The sequence below is a fragment of the Phyllobates terribilis genome, unplaced genomic scaffold (genome assembly GCF_046119375.1).
Source record: "Phyllobates terribilis strain yellow unplaced genomic scaffold, ASM4611937v1 Scaffold_7__3_contigs__length_470593459, whole genome shotgun sequence".
NCBI lineage: Eukaryota > Metazoa > Chordata > Amphibia > Anura > Dendrobatidae > Phyllobates > Phyllobates terribilis.
The window spans coordinates 115,330,242-115,352,492 of record NW_027362767.1 but is presented as its reverse complement, the minus strand read 5'-3'; the positions used below and the strand labels follow the sequence as shown (position 1 = coordinate 115,352,492).

The window sequence follows — 22,251 nt, the reverse complement described above, 5'->3', positions numbered from 1 at the left end:
CGCAGGGGGAAGCTCTCCATCAGACACAACCAGATTACCGACACAGGAGGGAGGGACAGTTTATTACAGTACTTGCCTTTCCGATCACTGTATACACAGTGCTAGACAAGCACTGTATATACAGTACATAGTTAAAGAGTTAAAGGCGCCTCTTCCTCCAGACCCAGCAGTCATGTGATCACCGGGTGCGGGAAGGAGCAAGAGCCCCAGACCACTCTGCTATGCAGCCATTTCCACTGTAACTAATACACCAGCCCCAGTTACAGGAGGACATCAGATAAAAAAAAAAATATTTAAACGTAGCAATACCCCCTTTAAAATAAAATGGGCTGCTGACAAAACTGTTGAAAAAAAAACAACCCTGCGTCCGATACATAAAAATAATTGTTGCGGAAAGGGACCAAATTTTAACATGTTATTTCAGTGATCCTTTGTTGAAATTTTAAAGAAAAACAGACATGTATTTACTTTATTTTTCCACGGATATGAGAGTATGAAAATAAGTTAATTCTGCAAGTGATCTTATCTATGCAAGAGTCGGGAGAGATTCATCGTTCAGCCGACAGCTACAGACCTCAATACACTATAGGATTTGGTTAATGGAAAAGTAAATATTTTCTTAACAAGACACCACTTAATTCAAACACTGGAAAGAACTATAAAACTCTACAATGGTAGAGCAAGTAAAATATAATACACTACAGGGGAAGAGCAAGTAAAATATAATACACTACAGGGGAAGAGCAAGTAAAATATAATACACTACAGGGGAAGAGCAAGTAAAATATAATACACTACAGGGGAAGAGCAAGTAAAATATAACACACTACAGGGGAAGTGCAAGTAAAATATAATACACTACAGGGGAAGAGCAAGTAAAATATAATACACTACAGGGGAAGAGCAAGTAAAATATAATACACTACAGGGGAAGAGCAGGTAAAATATAATACACTACAGGGGAAGAGCAAGTAAAATATAATACACTACAGGGGAAGAGCAAGTAAAATATAATACACTACAGGGGAAGAGCAAGTAAAATATAATACACTACAGGGGAAGAGCAAGTAAAATATAATACACTACAGGGGAAGAGCAAGTAAAATATAATACACTACAGGGGAAGAGCAGGTAAAATATAATACACTACAGGGGAAGAGCAAGTAAAATATAATACACTACAGGGGAAGAGCAAGTAAAATATAATACACTACAGGGGAAGAGCAGGTAAAATATAATACACTACAGGGGAAGAGCAAGTAAAATATAATACACTACAGGGGAAGAGCAAGTAAAATATAATACACTACAGGGGAAGAGCAAGTAAAATATAATACACTACAGGGGAAGAGCAAGTAAAATATAATACACTACAGGGGAAGAGCAAGTAAAATATAATACACTACAGGGGAAGAGCAAGTAAAATATAATACACTACAGGGGAAGAGCAAGTAAAATATAAAATACTACAGGGGAAGAGCAAGTAAAATATAAAACACTACAGGGGAAGAGCAAGTAAAATATAATACACTACAGGGGAAGAGCAAGTAAAATATAATACACTACAGGGGAAGAGCAAGTAAAATATAAAATACTACAGGGGAAGAGCAAGTAAAATATAAAACACTACAGTGGTAGAGCAAGTAAAATATAAAATACTACAGGGGAAGAGCAAGTAAAATATAAAATACTACAGTGGTAGAGCAAGTAAAATATAAAACACTACAGGGGAAGAAGAAGTAAAATATAATATACTACAGTGGAAGAGCAAGTAAAATATAATACACTACAGGGGAAGAGCAAGTAAAATATAATACACTGCAGGGGAAGAGCAAGTAAAATATAATACACTACAGGGGAAGAGCAGGTAAAATATAATACACTACAGGGGAAGAGCAGGTAAAATATAATACACTACAGGGGAAGAGCAGGTAAAATATAATACACTACAGGGGAAGTGCAAGTAAAGTATAAAATACTACAGGGGGAAGAGCAGGTAAAATATAAAACTCTACAATGGTAGAGCAAGTAAAATATAAAACTCTACAATGGTAGAGAAAGTAAAATATAAAACTCCACATGGGTAGAGGAAGTAAAATATAAAACTCTACAGTGGTAGAGGAAGTAAAATATAAAACACTACAGGGGAAGAGCAAGTAAAATATAAAACTCTACAATGGTAGAGCAAGTAAAATATAACACACTACAGGGGAAGAGCAAGTAAAATATAAAACTCTACAGTGGTAGAGCAAGTAAAATATAAAACACTACAGTGGTAGAGAAAGCAAAATATAAAACACTACAGTGGTAGAACAAGTAAAATATAATACACTACAGAGGAAGAGCAAGTAAAATATAAAACTCTACAGTGGTAGAACAAGTAAAATATAATATACTACAGGGGAAGAGCAAGTAAAATATAAAACTCTACAGTGGTGGAGCAAGTAAAATATAAAACACTACAGTGGTAGAGGAAGCAAAATATAAAACACTACAGTGGTAGAGGAAGCAAAATATAAAACACTACAGGGGAAGAGCAAGTAAAATATAATACACTACAGGGGAAGAGCAAGTAAAATATAAATCGCTACAGTGGTAAAAGGTCAAAGTGTCAGTACAGAGACGTAAAAGCAATGTTCCTTTGGGATGAAAAACAATTGAGCTGAAAGAACGAAAAGCCAAACAAAAACAAGCAGTGACATGTAAATAGAGAAAAACCAGGGTTCGACAGGGGCAAAGGCAAATCATGGAGTGTGGATGATCGTGACTGCGTCTGCAATGTGTGCCCCAGATTGGTCTTAAAGGGAATCTGTCAGCAGTTTTTTGTTATTTAATCTGAGAGCGGCATGTGTAGGGGCAGAGCTGGATTCCAGGGATGTGGCAGCTTGCTGTAGTTTCAATACAATCAGTATTTTATTAGCAGGAGATTATCACTGCCGGACTAGGCGTCAATTGCCAGGTACCTCTGATTGGCAGCTGACAATGTACACAGGAAGCTGCCTATCAGGGGTGTGGGCGGGGTTACACAGAGCTCAGCATTAAGAGCACTGCTGCATCTATTGCACAGAAAGCAGGGATTCTATGAAAACTACACCACGCAGCCCAGTAAGTGACACATCGCTGGAATCAGCATCTCTGCCCCTACATTATGCTACTCTCCATTGCAAAAATCTGGCGACAGATTCCCTTTAACCCCTTTACGACCTTAGACGTATAAGTATGTCCAAGGTCGTATCCCTGTACTGTACGCGGGCTCCGGCGATGAGCCCACAAGTTTTCAGCCACATGATAGCGGATCTGATCAGTTGTCATGCAGCCCTAACAGCTGCGGGTGGAACTGCGATCCATCCGTGGCTGTTAACTAGTTAAATGCAGCTGTCAATCTCTGACAGCAGCATTTAACTCGCGCTTACTGGAAGCGCGTCACTAACTCCACCCATTGTCGCCCGTGTCACATGGTTGCCGATGGGTTGGCATGACAACCCGGGGTCTGCAGGAGACCCCTGCGATTGTCATTGCCGGGGTGCTATGAGCACCGCCCAGCAGTTTGCGTTCATAGCAGATGAGCATTTTTGTTACACATAGCAGGGCTGAAGACTATTGAGCCAGTGAAAGATAAAAAAAAATGTTTTTAAAAAATGTAAAAAATATAAAAAGTTCAAATCCCCCCCCCTTTTTGCCCCATTCAAAACAAAACAATAAAAAAAAAATCAAAACTAAACATATTTGATATCGCCGCTTTCAGAATCACCCGATCGATCAATATAAAAAATAATTAATCCGATTGGTAAACGATGTAATGAGAAAAATAATCAAAACGCCAGAATTACGTTTTTTTTGGAAGCCGCAACATAGCAATAAAATGCAATAACTGGCGATCAAAACATTGTATCTTCCCCAAAATGGTATAAAAAAATATCAGCTCGGTGTGCAAAAAATAAGCCCTCACCTGGCCCCAGACCCTGAAAGATGGAGACGCTACAAGTCTAAGAAAATAGCGACTAAAAAAAAAAAAATTGTGGAATTGCACTTTTTTTTTTGCCATTTTCCAGTACACAATATGGTAAAATCAATGGTGTCATTCAAAAGTACAACTCGTCCCACAAAAAACAAGCTGTAACACACCATATTGACTGAAAAATAAAAAAAAGTTATGGCTCTAGGAAGAAGGGGAGCAAAAAAACTAAAATGAAAAACCCAAGGTGATAAAGGGATTAACAGTAATTTTTCACGATAATAGAGTATCTTAGAGGGGTATCGCTTTTGTTCTCCGGTGCAGCTGACCTTCTAGCATGAAGCACCAGTTTGTTATGCTGGTCCGACCATCAGCCACGGCAAATGTACCACACCAGGAAAGCATTGTGCATGGATCCAAATAATTAGACTGGTGTACGACGAGCGTACTGAGCAGCGTACAGGAGGGTCCCATCATGCCAGAAGCTCAGACCATGCAGGAGAATAGAAGTGTAGGTATGATTTAAAGCTTTTCTTCACAACGTTCCATGGCCAGCAAACATTGGATCTCAGACCAACTAAATATTTATGCTGGAGATTGATATAGAATTGGTCCATGATGAGGCTATTTTTTTTTTATATATTTTTTTACTGCGTTACCTGTTCATAAAGGTTGGCCAGCCAATTCATGCCTTTAAGCTGGTAGCCTTTGAGTTTCCCATTGAATATGGTGGGCTGCGGAATATCCTCTCCTGCCCTTATAGAGGGGTTAGCCAGACTGTAACTTTCTCCAAAGCCAGTTTGCAATTTGTTGGCCACCCGTAAAGCAGCTAATCTGCTCTCTCTGGCATCTTCATCAAAGGACCTTTTCTACAAAAAAAAAAAAAAAAACCAGAAATAAAATATTGCAATATTGCTGACAAAAGAAAAATATCACATGCGTTGCAAAGCGTGAACCTGCAGAATTAGGAAAAAAATGGAGCGGGTAAAATTAAAAAGAGTTGAGCTCTGAGTATGCTTGTCTTGTCACATGCGTCTTATGCAGTAAATGGTGTGAAAATAATCAGTTGTAACCAGCAAACCCATAGACTTAATGGTGGAAATCTACACAACTGGTCCACATAAATTAGAGGAGATCTGAGGGACCAAACTGAAAGACTAAGGACAGGGCCGGAGGAGGGACGGGGCCGGAACGAGGGACGGGGCCGGAACGAGGGACGGGGCCGGAACGAGGGACGGGGCCGGAACGAGGGACGGGGCCGGAACGAGGGACGGGGCCGGAACGAGGGACGGGGCCGGAACGAGGGACGGGGCCGGAACGAGGGACGGGGCCGGAACGAGGGACGGGGCCGGAACGAGGGACAGGGCCGGAACGAGGGACAGGGCCGGAACGAGGGACAGGGCCGGAACGAGGGACAGGGCCGGAACGAGGGACAGGGCCGGAACGAGGGACAGGGCCGGACGAGGGACAGGGCCGGACGAGGGACAGGGCCGGAGGAGGGACAGGGCCGGAGGAGGGACAGGGCCGGAAGAGGGACAGGGCCGGACGAGGGACAGGGCCGGACGAGGGACAGGGCCGGACGAGGGACAGGGCCGGACGAGGGACAGGGCCGGACGACAACAAGCATTGTCTGGGGTGCCAAAACCCATTAGAGTGTTGACCAAACTCATAGATATCAGCGGGTTCGGCCCACGTTAATCTAATGCGTCTGGAGGCCTTAACAAAATACAGAACATTGAAAAAAAAATATTCTACTTTACAAGAGATGATAGGAATTGATTGTATCCTTACATATATACTACATGGGCACAACTGTTTTTAGATCTGCAGGTGTGGAATTATTTGCATTACATTCCCTAATATAGAAGTCACTTTTTTTATTTCATACAACTAAGAAAAGATAAAACGATGACACTATTTCCCAGCATCCGGTGCGGGATACAAGTCCATCCACCTGAGCCGACTAGGCAGGAGTCTTACCTGTGCCTGGTGTATCCTAAACGCCTCCTCTGCATTTTTCAGTGCCTGGGACTTGAAATAATCACTGTCTGAAATTAAAAGAAAAAAATTAAATAAACGATTAATCTTGGAAAAAGATTAACCCCATGGAGACCAGACAGTTTTTTTTTCTTTTTTTCTTCCTAGATTTATAACTTTCCCGTCGACAGAGCATAGGGTGGCTTGTTTCTTACAAGACAACTTGTAGATTTGATAGACATCAGTCATTATCCCATAAAATGTACTGAAAAACTGGAGACAACTATCAAGCCACGTCTTACCGTAATCATCTTGGGGCATGTTCAAAGAACCACCTCCACTTTGTTGAGGAGTGGAACAGTCATCAAGCTTGCGCAAAATCTCCTCTTGCACGCTGTCTGGTCCGGTTTCACGCTTGCGACTTACAAAGTGAGCATACAGCTCGGTTTGTGTAATTAAAAAGTTTAACTTTCGCTGCTGCCGCTTTGCCTGTTTCGATTACAAAGCATTGGGTTAAGCACTTAGTAAAGCTGCGCCCCATACTCAGACACAATATCAGTAGATACGTTACATTTTACATACAAAACCCCTTGCAGACCATGATATAAAATCCCCTCGAATAACATTTTTGAAAAATAATTGTTTCATGCCAAACATTCTAGCATTTTTTTTACTCCATATGTAGTGTCCGGGTAGTTTACCTCTCTCATTTCTTCATCCAATTTCCGCTGTTCTAACGCCTCCTTTTCAGCCCGTTTCCGATGCTCTTTCTCTACTTTGTCGTACTTCTTCCAGTATAATGACATTTCCTTGGTGAGCTTGCGCGCTCGCGGGAGAGTTTCCTTGCAGTTTTTCTGGGCTTGGATAGCGGCTCTGCGCACCTCCCGCATGCATTGATGGGCAAGCTAATATCAGAATATAAAAGTACAAACAAAATGTAAAAACGTGAAAGATATGTCCGCTACCTGACAACCCCTCTTGAATGACCCCACTATGCTAGAAAAAAAAAAAACACTTATTTTCCAGCTGCCTTCATCCCCAGTGCTGTGTCCCCCAAAAATCTTGTGACATTGTTCATATCGTGAGAGGGCTGCAGCCAGTCAGATCCATGTGTGACTGGCTGCAGCGCTCACATGATATGAGATCACCGCTGGAGGTAAGTATGCTTATTTTTCCTTATTTTACTTATCACATTGAGGTCATTCAAAAGAGGCTGTCCAGTTGTGAACAACCCCTTTAAAAACACTCTGATAAATTAACGCTACGTCCTGTTCAAGTATTGGACATAAGATGCCAACAATTGTGGAAAATAAACAATTTGAGAATCCGAGGCACCAGGTAGGCTTCTTCAAAAACGTTTCAGCCACACAGGGCCTTTATCAAACCAAACAAGAGGTGTACATATGTATAGAAAACACAAAAAAACACCAACATGCAAGATTTTGGCCAAGTAGGACCTTTATCATGCTAAACAAGAGGTGTACATATGTATAAAAAAAACACCAACATGCAAGGTTTTGGCCAAGTAGGACCTTTATCATGCTAAACAAGAGGTGTACATATGTATAAAAAAAACACCAACATGCAAGGTTTTGGCCAAGTAGGACCTTTATCATGCTAAACAAGAGGTGTACATATGTATAAAAAAAACACCAACATGCAAGGTTTTGGCCAAGTAGGACCTTTATCATGCTAAACAAGAGGTGTACATATATATAAAAAAAACACAAAAAAACACCAACATGCAAGGTTTTGGCCAAGTAGGACCTTTATCATGCTAAACAAGAGGTGTACATATGTAAAAAAAAAACACCAACATGCAAGGTTTTGGCCAAGTAGGACCTTTATCATGCTAAACAAGAGGTGTACATATGTATAAAAAAAACACCAACATGCAAGGTTTTGGCCAAGTAGGACCTTTATCATGCTAAACAAGAGGTGTACATATGTATAAAAAAAACACCAACATGCAAGGTTTTGGCCAAGTAGGACCTTTATCATGCTAAACAAGAGGTGTACATATGTATAAAAAAAACACCAACATGCAAGGTTTTGGCCAAGTAGGACCTTTATCATGCTAAACAAGAGGTGTACATATATATAAAAAAAACACAAAAAAACACCAACATGCAAGGTTTTGGCCAAGTAGGACCTTTATCATGCTAAACAAGAGGTGTACATATGTATAAAAAAAACACCAACATGCAAGGTTTTGGCCAAGTAGGACCTTTATCATGCTAAACAAGAGGTGTACATATGTATAAAAAAAACACCAACATGCAAGGTTTTGGCCAAGTAGGACCTTTATCATGCTAAACAAGAGGTGTACATATGTATAAAAAAAACACCAACATGCAAGGTTTTGGCCAAGTAGGACCTTTATCATGCTAAACAAGAGGTGTACATATATATAAAAAAAACACAAAAAAACACCAACATGCAAGGTTTTGGCCAAGTAGGACCTTTATCATGCTAAACAAGAGGTGTACATATGTAAAAAAACACTGACATACGACATTTTGGCCACGCAGGGCCTTTATCAAGCAAAAAAGAGGTGTACTTAAGTAAAAAAACACTGACATGTGACAGGGCCTTTATCAAGCCAAACAAGAGGTGTACTTATGTAAAAAAACACTGACATGTGACATTTTGGCCACGCAGGGCCTTTATCAAGCCAAACAAGAGGTGTACTTATGTACTTGATAAAGGCTCAGCAGGACCGAAACATCACATGTCACTGTTTTTTTTTGTGTGCGCACTAATGGTGTTAATAAAACTTTTTCGAAGGAGACTACCTGGTGCCTTGGATTCTCAAATTGTTTGCAGTTTTTGCAACCTAATAGAGGGTTGTACCGAGCCTGCACGGGTCATGAAGTGGGGAAGGGGATATACCCCTTACAAAAGATTGTGGAAAATAAGTTACCTTTTTGCTGTTTGTTAAAAGTAAGTTGCGGGCTGAAGCTTTTTGCTTGTAGGCCTGAAATATATGAACAATTGTTATGATGATTTAAACAAAAAAATATTGGAAAAGTCATGCAATCCTGCCATCGTCCAGGATTAGGGCCAGCATAGCTATCACACCAATACTGGGAGGTTTGCTTAATAAAAATAATAAAAAAAACACTGGAACTTAATTTGTAACTACTTGATAAATGAGGAAAATAAGACCTTTTCAAGAGCACCTGTCACTTGCTCTGGAAATTCAAGTTAAATGCCGTCTAAAAATCCCTGAGCTCCCCAGATTCTGCAGCTTTTTTCCATTTTGCTCTGTGTCGCTCCATTGCAGAGATACTCACATTTGTTTCTTCTGGAGAGCACTATGTGAAATCTCTGCTTTTCAGTACAACTGGGTGTTTCTTCAAAGTCTTCTCTAGGGATGTGTGCTTGCCCCCCTCCCTTGCCGATGCTGCCAATCACTGCTCGGCAGCTCATGTATAAGTCTATCAGTATCAAATTAATGGCAACATTTGGCAAGGACAAGTCAATGCACATGCCCAGAGATGACTGAAGAAATGTCTAATGGGACTGCAAAGCAGAGATTTCACATACTGAGCTCTGGAAGAAACAAATGTGAATCTCTCTGCACAAAACAGAATAGAGTGGCAGAATCAGGGAAGCTAAGGGATTTTTAGAGCTCAATTTTTAAGCAAGTGAGAAATCCACTTATGACATCAGTAGATGTTTGCTACATAATCTGAGAGCAGCATGATGTAGGGGCTAAGAGACTGATTCCAGCGATGTGCCACTTACTAGGCTGTGTTTCAATAAAATAAGCTTCTGTCAGCTGGAGATTATCAGAGGATTGGATGCCTCGTTCCACCTAGTCAACCTGCTCTGAGTAACCCGTCCCCACTACCAATTAGTTTTTTTCTGCCTATGCAGAGTGTACAAAGAAAGATGAAGATTATCATTGGAAGATTGGATGCCTCGTGCCGCATAGTCAACCTGCTCTGAGTAACCCGCCCCATTACGAATTAGCAGTTTTCTGCCTATGCAGAGTGTACAAAGAAAGCTGCCAATAAGTTGTGTGGGCAGGGTTATAGAGCTCAGCATTCAGAGCACTGCTAGATCTGCAACAGAGAAAACCTTGATTGTACCAAAAATGACAGCAAGCAGCCCAAAAAGTGACATATCACTGGAATCAGGCTCTCAGCCCCTACACCATGCTGCTCTCAGATGGAGTAGCAAAAACCTGCTGACCTTTTCCCTTTCAGTATAAATGGCATTTCATATGTCCTATCACCTTCGGCAATTCTTTCTTCACTATCGTCAGCCACACTTTTCTGCGACGGGCATTTAGCTGCTCAACCGACATATGCTTCTTTTTCACAATTGGAATTGGAGCATCTTGGGAAAATTTAGCAAATATTTTAGCATGGTGATGACGATGTGGTAACTCTTCGTCGGACAAATCCTCTTCGTGGCGCCTTTTCTTCTTCACTTTTTTTAACTTGGCTGCGGAAAGCAAACATTATTTAACAATTGTTTTATTTGTCCCTGGACATGAAGAATTATACATCAAAAAGGCCTTCTGGTAACCTGGTAATAGACAGTGTGGGGCTGATAACAGGAATACTAATGGAAATGGATACAATACAGATTGTTTTATACATTCTCCAATATGGATAGTCAGGAAGGTGCTCGAGGGTAGACGTTCCCAAACTCTTATAAGTCAGGATGGATCCTTAAAGGGGTATTCCCATCTCAAAGATCCTACCTCAATGTGTAAGAGGTGTAATAGTAATAATGTTAGCAAATACCTCAAATTAGAAATGTAGTATAGTTCTTCTGATTAGCTATGTTGCTTATCCCATGTGCAGGGCATTGCGGTAGCTTATGTATCCATGGTTATGACCACTAAGAGCTGTGTAATTAAGCATCTGTCACTATATGAATGGTCATAACCATGGATACCTGAGCTACTGCAATGCCCTGCACATGAGGTAAGCGACATAGCTAATCAGAAGAACTATAGTAAATTTCTAATTGGAGATATTTGCTAATACTATTATTATTACACCTACCACATATTGGGATAGGATCTTGGAGATGGGAATAGCCATTAAAACAAGTTAGAGACCCCATCCCATTGTGAGTACTAAGTTTACCAAGACACTGGGTCAGGGAATTGCATTTCTTTAAAGTTAGGCACAGAGCTGGGGAGGATGGCATTAAAAGCAAGAGTCATAAAATGCAATTATCCTTCACGGAGGCCATGTCTCTGACTTCTTATGATTGATGGATGAGCAGGAAAAGGCCTGGTTGTAAAGCTTAGGTAACCTTCATTTTTTTGGCAACTTTTTAGCAAAAATCAATAAGGCTCAAATCAAAATTAGGTGAAAAACACCAAAAACTAGACCAAAACAAGGGTAGTGAAAAACAATTCTCATCAAGTGTTGCCCCATTAACATTGCTGGGTTACACTGGGAATTGGGGTCTAGTTGCAAATACAGCAGTTAATACATCAATTTCACATTACAATTTTTTGGGGGGGAGGGGAAGGGTAAAAAAAAATAACTTGTTACCTCTCAATTTCTTTTCATTTTTAATTTTTCTCTTTTTTGGTCCATTAAGATGACGTTGCTCATGAAATTGATCGTGGGTGGAGAGAAGGCCTGCACTGTAAAAACGATACTCCTGCAGCTACAATAAAATAATAATAAAAAAAAACAATAGTTAGTATTAAGGATATATGAAAAAACAATGACAAAAAATAAAAACAAAAATACATTTAAAAAGGGAATCTACCAGCAGGTTTAATCTGAGAGCAGCAAGATGTAGGGGTAGAGAGCCTGGTTACAGGGATGTGTCACTCAGCAGTTTGCTGTAGTTTCAATACAATCAGTGTTTTATCATCAGGAGATTATCACTGTAGGACACGGTGCCGAGTATCAGGCAATCCAGCTAATCTGTGTAACCCCGCCCCCACCTCTGATTGGCTGTTTTCTGATCAGTGGTGTGGGCGGGGTTATACACAGCTCAGCATTTATAGCACTGCTATATCTACAGCAAAGAAAACAGATTTTATCAAAACTGCACCAAGCAGTCCAGTAAGTGATACATTGCTGGAATCAGGCTCTCTGCCTCTACATCATGCTGCTCTCAGAATATAAAAGTAAAACCTGATGACAGATTTCCTTTAAACATGTTAGGTCATATGTTAAACTCGATGGACTTATATCCACTTCAACTTTAGACACAAAAGCCTGATTTGTTATTTTCTTATGATAGCTTCCTTTTAAGAAACAAAATGTGGTTCTTTATGTTCTGCAACCATGATATTGGCGTATCAGATTGCTTGGTTAATGTGACTTTATCACAAGATCAGACTTTCCTTCACCCGCTCACAGGGAAACTGCTGTACTTTAAGTCCCATACACCAGCCAGAGATCTGCTCCAGACCAAACAATAAGACATAAGAAGGGAGCGGTAATGCCCTTATTACACATGCTCCTGTGTCACCTGCCTCCAGCTTTATTATAAAGGCCTAAACCTTTATTATAAACCTTTCATTGCAATTATCATTTCAATGATCCCTACAGAGGAGGAAATGTAAAACCTGTTGGGAAATTGCAGTGGTCAGGGTGCTGCAATATTTCCTTGTTTAATAACACACCGCTGAAAAATTATCCCTTTTCGAGGCAGATCAATGCCATGTCTGTGTTTATACACAGGCGGTCTACACGGAAGAAGTCACGGCTTTTTGACAAGTGGTGATCCAACAATGATCCCTTTTTGGGGAGTAGCAACAGGATTGTTGTTCAGAAAATGGAAAAAAAAAACAAGTAGGTTTTTAATAATCCTTCCAAATATTATTCCTTTTTAGGAGCAGCAATAGCTATGCTATTTGGAAAGTGAAGAAGCAATGCATTTTTAACAAGCTATCAACAGGTTTACCCTTTGGCAAGTGAAACAGCAGGGGATTTTAACAAGCCATGCAAAAATGATCCCTTTTTTGGGAGCAGTTTCAGGTTTATTTACCCTGTGCATGGTAGGATTCCCAGCAGAAGTACAATATAGCTATGGAAACAATGGACAAGTAAGAGACATGAGGCCGTCTATCGACAGTGGCAGTACAGCATAGTACAGACTAATGGTGGGACAGGCATGGAGATGGGTGCCAGTGTACAGCCAGCACTGGCCACCACGGCAGCAGAACAACACAGATATAAAATGATGGTGATGCAAGAGATGCCCGGCTGTGGGGGGCATTGGCACTAGTGGTAGCAGAACAGTATAGAATACAATGGACATGTAAAATGATGCTAACACCCATCTAGTCATTGGTGTCAGCTGTAGATGAACAAAAATCGGCACTGATTCATGCCTCATGCAGTTTTAAAAATGTATGGTTTTCCATATTTGAAGTAATCAAATCCGCTTGCCCGTGACAAAGCCACCTGCCACACAGAGTACCCTATCTGACACTACACTGGAGTCTGGACAAGACTGAGTGCCCATGGCAAACTGGGCCAGTTCCTGCCATTGGCTCAATGTTAACCACAGAGTCAAAGCTCTAGGAGTCTTGAGAAAGGACATAGTCCGGGTATGACAATCTGGCTGTTCAGGCAGTGTATCTCTTTTTGCTATTTTTCCTTAAAATTTTGTAAAGTAAAGACTTGGCTGTAATGGTGCTGTAATACTGATTACAATGTTACAGTTGGTGAAGAAATCCGTTCTGTGGTTCTTCATTAATCAGCGTTTGAAGTTTTCTGCCAATTAGATTTCGGTGCACAGGGGCCGGACTGTGCACTGGGTCTTCTCCTCCCTGTCTGATTCCCCGGCCCCTTCAGTCTGCCCCCGCTCTGTGATTACCCGGGCCCCTCCACCTGCCCCCGCTCTGGCTCTGTGATTACCCAGCCCCTTCCCTCTGCCCCCGCTCTGTGATTACCTGGCCCCTTCCGTCTGCCCCCGCTCTGTGATTCCCCCGGGCCCCTCCGCCTGCCCCCGCTCTGTGATTCCCCAGGCCCCTCCGCCTGCCCCCGCTCTGTAATTACCCGGCCCCTTCCCTCTGCCCCCGCTGTGATTCCACGGCCTCTTCCGTTTGCCCCCGCTCTGTGATTCCCCAGGCCCCTCCGCCTGCCCCCGCGCTCTGATTCCCCGGCCCCTTCCCTCTGCCCCCGCACTGTGATTACCTGGCCCCTCCGCCTGCCCCCGCTCTGTGCTTACCCGGCCCCTTCCCTCTGCCCCCGCTCTGTGATTACCTGGCCCCTTCCCCCTGCCCCCCCTCTGTGATTCCCCCGGGCCCCTCCGCCTGCCCCCGCTGTGATTACCCAGCCCCTTCCCTCTGCCCCCGCTCTGTGATTACCCGGCCCCTTCCGTCTGCCCCCGCTCCGTGATTCCCCGGCCCCTTCCGCCTGCCCCTGCTCTGTGATTCCCCGGCCCCTTCCATCTGCCCACGCTGTGATTCCACGGCCTCTTCCGTTTGCCCCCGCTCTGTGATTCCCCGGCCCCTTCCGTCTGCCCCCGCTCTGTGATTACCCGGCCCCTTCCGTCTGCCCCCGCTCTGTGATTACCCGGCCCCTTCCGTCTGCCCCCGCTCTGTGATTACCCGGCCCCTTCCATCTGCCCCCGCTCTGTGATTACCCGGCCCCTTCCGTCTGCCCCCGCTCTGTGATTTGATTACCCGGCCCCTTCCGTCTGCCTTCGCTCTGTGATTCCCCGGCCCCTTCCATCTGCCCCCGCTGTGATTCCACGGCCTCTTCCGTTTGCCCCCGCTCTGTGATTCCCCCGGGTCCCTCCGTCAGCCCCCCCTCTGTGATTCCCCGGCCCCTTCCGTCTGCCCCCGCTCTCTGATTCCCCGGCCCCTTCCGTCTGCCCCCGCTCTCTGATTCCCCGGCCCCTTCCGCCTGCCCCTGCTCCGTGATTCCCCGGCCCCTTCCGCCTGCCCCCGCTCCGTGATTCCCCGGCCCCTTCCGTCTGCCCCCGCTCTGTGATTACCCGGCTCATTCCGTCTGCCCCCGCTCTGTGATTACCCGGCCCCTTCCGTCTGCCCCCGCTCTGTGATTCCCCGGCCCCTTCCATCTGCCCCCGCTGTGATTCCACGGCCCCTTCCGTTTGCCCCCGCTCTGTGATTCCCCCGAGCCCCTCCGTCTGCCCCGCTCTGTGATTACCCGGCCCCTTCCGTCTGCCCCCGCTCTGTGATTACCCGGCCCCTTCCGTCTGCACCCCGCTCTGTGATTACCCGGCCCCTTCCGTCTGCCCCGCTCTGTGATTACCCGGCCCCTTCCGTCTGCACCCCGCTCTGTGATTACCCGGCCCCTTCCGTCTGCCCCGCTCTGTGATTACCCGGCCCCTTCCGTCTAACCCCGCTCTCTGATTCCCCGGCCCCTTCCGTCTGCCCCCGCTCTCTGATTCCCCGGCCCCTTCCGTCTGCCCCCGCTCTGTGATTTGATTACCCGGCCCCTTCCGTCTGCCTTTGCTCTGTGATTCCCCGGCCCCTTCCGTCTGCCCCCGCTCTCTGATTCCCCGGCCCCTTCTGCCTGCCCCCGCTCTGTGATAACCCGGCCCCTTCCATCTGCCCCCCGCTCTGCGATTCCCCGGCCACTTCCGCCTGCCCTCGCTCTGCGATTCCCCGGCCCCTTCCGTCTGCCCCCGCTGTGATTCCCCGGCCCCTTCCGCCTGCCTCCACTTTGTGATTACCCAGCCCCTCCACCTACCTCCGCTCTGTGATTCCCGGTCACCTCCGCCTGCCCCCCTCTGTGATTACCCGGCCCCTCTACCTGCCTCCGCTCTGTGATTCCCAGTCACCTCCGCCTGTCTCCGCTCTGATTCCCAGTCACCTCCGCCTGCACCCCCTCTGTGATTACCCGGCCCCTCCACCTGCCTCCGCTCTGTGATTCCCAGTCACCTCAACCTGCCTCCGCTTTTATTCCCCGGCTCCTCCGCTTTCCCTCCGATCTGTGATTCCCCAGCCCCTTTGCCTACCTCAAGTCTGTGATTCCCCGGGGAATCACAGACCGGATGCAGGCAGAGGGGCCAGGGAATCACAGACGGGAGGCAGGCAAAGGGGCCGGGTTAATCACAGACAGGGAGGAGAAGACCCAGTGTACAGTCCGGCCCCTGTGCACCAAAATCTAATTAGCAAAAAACTTCGAATGCTGATTACAGAAGAACAACAGAGCGGATTTCTTCACCAAATGTATCAATGTAATCAGTATTACAGCCCCATTACAGCCATGACTTTACATTACAAAATTGCGCTGACAGGTTCTCTTAGTAACAGCTTTATCTTTATTACTCACAGTCTACTATCCTAATATTATTCACTACTGCTTAACACACATTTTCTCATTTGTCCAATGTTTTATGGTTTTCTCTTCCTATCTTTATTGATAGCCATGATGTCCTCTCACTATCTAGACTTATTCCAAGATGGCAGCGGCATGCCCTACCTCAGCTTTTATACAGGCTATGATAATCTCTCCTGATTGGCTATCACATGTGACAGCTGTAAGGCATAATGGGGAAGCTGAGTCAGCCGCACTCGAGGTCATGTGAACCTTCGCTGGCTGACGCAAATTTCCCAAAACAGGCCACAAATTTGATTTCAATTGAATCGATTCACTGCAAGTGTTATCCATTAGAGAGAAATTCTGTGTTGTTCTAATACATGTGACGTTACTCCCTCAACATAAGCAAAGACATTATACGGTATTCAGGTTTTGTGTAGTGCAGAAGATTAGGAGGCGAGCAACTAAATTACCTCTTTGTCCTTGTGATATTTGTTCTGGTGGAGCTTTTTGTACTTGTGCATCCTGAGCATGTCGTAGAGCTCATCTTTAGAAAGTGTATACTCATCATCTTCATCGCTTAGAGAGTCCGAGTCACTGGAGTCCTCATTCAGGAGTATGTTCTACAAATAGAAGCAAGTTAGTGACTAATCAGGAATAGAGATGAGCGTTGTTCGACTCCAACTGTTCGCCAATCTCAAATTCGAGCTGTTTTGGGCGGTGTTCGAGCCGTTCGGCGAACACGAACGATCTGAGAAAAATTCGGCTGCTCGAGGTTATGTTCGATAACTGTTCGTGCACCAAAATCATAACTGGATTTTTTCTCAGTAATGATGAAAATTAATGTTAATACGCAGTTTGAGTGTACAGCGGGGTGGGGGGAGGGGCAGGGGATGGATCTCTGCAGGAACAATGAAGATCTCCATTTTTTTTTCTCTTTCCCGCATTTGCAGTGGGGAGGTGCAATCTGTCAGCCTATCAGCAGCGCACACACGGAGCGAAGTGCTTTTTTTCACACAAGCAAGGGCATGTGTCATTGGCAGTGTATGTCACATGTCCTTGCCCTATAAGACCAAGCCATTTTCCCCGTCGCCACCATTTTCTCACTGCTGCAGCTGCGTGTTAGACGGCACCGCTGTTGCTGTGTGCGCTATACCTTGTTAATTTCAAGCCAATTTTCGCACAAATATACAGATAGCTTGGGAGTAGGGAATAGTTGTGATTGCAGTCCTTTTAAGGACTAGGTTACAGCATTTCCTACGACTTTTATCAGGCAGGTCTGTGCTCTTAAATAGATAGGTTGTGGGAGTAAAGACTAATTGTAATTGGAGTCCTTTTCAGGACTAGGTTACATCAGTTCCTATCAGTTTTTGCCAGGCAGGTCTGTGCCAGTGCTGTGCAAGTTTTTTTCACAGCATTTGGCTGAATCTAGCAAAGCTAATCCTTTTTGGCCTATTGCAGAGTGTGTTAGTCAGTGGAGTAGCCTATCTGTGTTGCAAGATATACCACCTGTGTATAGAATACCAATTTTTTTACTGCACCTAGTGAAGTAAAATCTTTTGGGCATAGCATCATTCTATTAGTCCATCTATACTGACCTCCATCAGGTTGCAAATTAAAAATAATTTTTATCTGCATCTAGCTCTGAAAAAATATTTGGGCTTCTAGCAGTGTGTGGGACTATTTGTATTAGTCCATCTATACTGACCTCCATCAGGTTGCAAATTGAATATAATTTTTTTCTGCATCTAACCCAGCCAATAGTTTTGGCCTAATACCACAGTTTGGCCACTCAGCTCTGCTCGGTTCCCATCCATTGTTTTTTTGTGCAAACAACTCCAGAGTTGTGAATTAGTTAACCACCAAAATGAGTGGAAAAAGGCCTGCTGCTGGTGGAAAGGGGAAGAGGCGTGTTGGGAAGGGGAAAAAAGGTTGTGTCCGTGGGGTAGGTGTTAAAGCAACAGTAACATCTGCAGAAGAAAGACCATCTTCCAGCCAAACTAAAATGTCTACTTCTTTTAGCGGACAATGTGATAAGATCCCTTTCTTACAGCCGCGCCAATCGCTACAAATTCCAGATGAGGCACAAAAACAGCAGGTGCTTCAACGGATATCAAGTGCTCCTTTAAGTGGGCTCTCCTCCACATCAACTTCAACATCACAAATACTCCAGTCCTCAAAGGTGTCACCCCAATCGCACTTGCTTCCTCACAGCTCCCAAATCTCCAGCTGCCCGTCTGAGTATGAGGTAGAACAGATGGTTGAGTCTGCAGAGCTGTTTACTCATACTATAGCCTGGGAATCAGAGGTCGACTCCAGCGCTTCTGTGAATCCAGACGAGGAAATGATCTGCACTGATGCCCAGAATCTTTATGAGTCGGATCCAGGACCAGACGCAGAAGGTTCTGACCATAATGTAGACCCTCATTCCCAAACTGTAACTCCTGTTGGTGGAGACAATGAGGAAGACGATGATGAGACTCAAATACCTGATTGGAGCGACAACTTTAGTTTTTTGTCAGGGCAGGAACAGGTTGGCTCTGAGGACGACGAGTGTGATAACGCACAGGGTGATGATGATGAGGTTGGAGATCCCACTTACTGTCAACCCACAGTCAGCCAAGAGATGAGGTCAGCAGAGGAGGTGGAGGAAGATGCTAGTGACGACGAGGTCAGGTTGCGCCTTCCTGGACAGAGACGTAGTACTGGAAGCACGTCAACAACTGCATCCTCAAACACAACTCTGCCTCTCACCACAAGTCGTGGTGGCTCTTCAGGTCGCATGGGTGCTAAGCCTTGCATAGCCTGGGCATTTTTTCAGATCGATAAAGATGACCCAACTCGTGTTCTCTGTAACATTTGTCAGCAAAAGCTAAGTAGAGGCCAAAAAATACATAGTTTGAGTACTTCATGCATGAACCGGCACATGGACATGAAGCATAAGTTGCAGTGGGAAGCTCAGTGTGCTACAATGCGGCCTAGCCGGCCGGGCCAACCACCGTCTACCATATCTTGTGCATCCGCGGCCTCTTCATCCTCTGTGACTGGGGGGACAGCAGTCACACCTGTTTTGGGGCGCAGACCTGCCACCTCTTTACCCGCAACAGCCAGCGTGATTGGCAGGTCATCATTTTCTTTGGAGGTGGTAACACCAGCTGGTGTTGAGCGCTGTCCGACATCGATAGCACCACCTTTGGATCAAGGCAACCTAACATGTCCGCCTGCATCTTCCTCACAGACCGGCAGTTTGCCGGGGACACCCTTATCAACCCCGTCTAAGCACAATAGCCAGCCCTCGGTCCCTCAGATGTGGACAAGTAAAAGACCATTTCCTCCTAGCCATGAGAAAGCTAAGAGGTTGAATTTCACCATCTGCAAGCTCTTGGCTACAGAAATGCTGCCTTTCCGCCTGGTGGACACAGAGGATTTTCGAGACCTTATGTCCGTCGCAGTGCCCCAGTACCAGATGCCCAGTCGGCACTACTTCTCAAAGAAAGGTGTGCCTGCGCTCCACCAGCATGTCGCACACAACATCACCGCTTCTTTGAGAAACTCTGTGTGTGACAGGGTGCATTTCACCACAGACACTTGGACGAGTAGGCATGGACAGGGGCGTTACATGTCGCTGACTGGGCACTGGGTAACTATGGTGACAGCAGGACAAGGGGCTGCTGTCCAAGTCTTGCCGTCCACACGAGTTGTGCGTCAATCCTCTTTATGTCAAAGTTCCTCCACTGCTTCTGCCTCCTCAACCTCCTCTCGGTCTTCCACCTGCACCCAAAGCCTGTCTGGTCATGCCACAAGCTTTCTAACTGCGCAGAAGGGATCCTGCACACCTCCTTACTATGCTGGCAGTAGGGCTCAACGTCATCAGGCGGTTTTTACATTGAAATGTCTGGGAAATGTGAGTCACACAGCTGAGGAGTTGTGGTCAGCTCTGGAGAACCAATTTCATGAATGGTTGTCTCCACTGGACCTGAAACCAGGGAAGGCCGAGTGCGACAATGCTGCAAACCTGGGTGCGGCCCTTCGCCGGGGCAATGTCACACACGTGCCTTGTATGGCTCACGTGTTGAACCTGGTTGTCCAGCAATTTTTAGCCCACTATCCCAGACTAGATGGCCTTCTGCAGAGGACACGGTCGCAGTGTGCTCACTTCCGCCGTTCGCATCCCGCAGCTCAGCGACTTACATCTCTACAGAAGTCGTTGGGCCTGCCACTTCACCGGCTAAAATGCGATGTGCCTACCCGGTGGAATTCAACTCTGCACATGTTGCAGCGACTGTGGCAGCACCGACAAGCCCTGGTGCAATACGTTCTGACGTATAGCCTGGGCCAACGAGATTCAGAGGTGGGGCAAATCACGCTGGAGGAGTGGTCTCAGATCAGGGACCTATGCACCCTTCTGCACAGTTTTGAAATGGCGACGAAGATGTTTAGTGCTGACGATGCCATTATCAGCATGACTATTCCGGTGATTTACATGCTGGAGCACATGTTAAACAGAATTCGGAGTCAGGTGGTGGCACAAGAGGAGGTGGAGGAAGTAGAGGAGGAGGAGTTGTATGCGGAAGGGCTAACATCTGCAAGGTCCAGACGGTCGGCAGCACCAAGGCGGCAGGCATGTGAGGGTGGGGGAGATGGTTTAACCAGGGCGCATGGTAGCAGCCAAACTAGTGAGGAAGGTGCAGGAGCCCAGGAAGAAGTGGAGGACGAACTGATGGAAGACTCATCAGATGAGGGAGACCTTGATCACATTTCTGTTGTGCGAGGTTGGGGGGAGAGGACAGAGGAAGGAAGCATGATTGTTACCTCGCCACCAACACAACAGGGACTTGGTGCTCCTGGATGCGCAACACACATGAGTGCCTTCTTGCTGCACTACCTGCAACATGACCCTCGAATTGTGAGAATTAGAAATAATCCTGACTACTGGGTTGCCACACTGTTAGATCCCCGGTACAAAAGTAAATTTGCAGAAATTATTCCTGCCATAGAAAGGGATGCACGCATGCAGGAGTATCAGCAGAGACTGTTGCAGAATCTTACATGTGCTTTTCCACAAAATACCAGTGGTGCACGTAGTGAATCTCACAGTTCCAACTTGCCAACCGTGGGACCGTCAAGTGTTCAGCACTCAAACCGTAACAGAACCACAGTATCTGGTGGTAACATCAATTTTGCGGAATCATTTCACCACTTTTTTAGCCCATCCTTTGCAAGGCCACAGGAGACAAGAAGTCTGACACATAGTCAACGCCTAGAGACGATGGTACAGGAGTATCTCCAAGTAAACATTGAAGCCATGACTGTGTCACTGGACCCTTGCTCTTTTTGGGCTTCCAATCTGGATAAATGGCCGGAGCTAGCCACTTACGCCTTGGAGATCTAGTCATGCCCCGCAGCCAGCGTTCTGTCTGAATGTGTATTCAGCGCTGCTGGTGGTGTGCTGACAGATAAGCGCACGCGGCTCTCCACTGATAATGTAGACAGACTCACGTTCATAAAGATGAACAAATCATGGATCCGAAACGACTTTTCTACCCCTGTGTCATCCTGGGGAGAGTAAAAGCTTGATGATTGGTTAAAATCACCCTACCAACCGTTTTAAGCTTTCAAATTACTAATCATGTTTATCTGTATCTTGGCTGGAAAATAATTTGGGCTTTGTAGCAGTGTGCAGCACTGATTCTATTAGGCCATCTATAATAAGCTCCACCAGATTTAAAATTACTAATCATGTTTATCTGTATCTTGACTGGAAAATAATTTGGGCTTTGTAGCAGTGTGCAGCACTGATCCTATTGGGCCATCTATACTAAAGCTTCACCAGATTTAAAATTAATAATAATTTTTAGCTGCATCTAGCCCGGAAAATAATTTTGGGGCTCCGAGATGCGCAAGACACATAAGTGCCTTCTTGCTGCACTACCTGCAACATGACCCTCATATTGTCAGAATTCGAAGTAATCATGACTACTGGGTTGCCACACTCTTAGATCCCCCAAACTTTTCGATCAACCTTTTCATTTTAATAAAGACCAAAAAAATGGTCATTTTTGAAATTATAAGCATTAGCAGGTTGTT

General features: G+C 45.2%; 1 protein-coding gene across 1 annotated transcript in view; it reads right to left on the bottom strand.

Moving 5' to 3' along the window:
* Nucleotides 1–22,251, bottom strand: part of INO80 (INO80 complex ATPase subunit) — a 131,311-nt gene that overhangs the window by 63,173 nt on the left and 45,887 nt on the right. The window contains exons 5-12 of the mRNA XM_073639102.1: nucleotides 16,638–16,787; nucleotides 11,458–11,575; nucleotides 10,176–10,387; nucleotides 8,856–8,909; nucleotides 6,634–6,837; nucleotides 6,235–6,421; nucleotides 5,936–6,003; nucleotides 4,615–4,824 (exon numbers count right to left, since the gene is read on the bottom strand). Of these exons, the coding sequence (XP_073495203.1) occupies nucleotides 4,615–4,824; nucleotides 5,936–6,003; nucleotides 6,235–6,421; nucleotides 6,634–6,837; nucleotides 8,856–8,909; nucleotides 10,176–10,387; nucleotides 11,458–11,575; nucleotides 16,638–16,787 (1,203 nt within the window). The remainder of the gene's footprint in view (nucleotides 1–4,614; nucleotides 4,825–5,935; nucleotides 6,004–6,234; nucleotides 6,422–6,633; nucleotides 6,838–8,855; nucleotides 8,910–10,175; nucleotides 10,388–11,457; nucleotides 11,576–16,637; nucleotides 16,788–22,251) is intronic.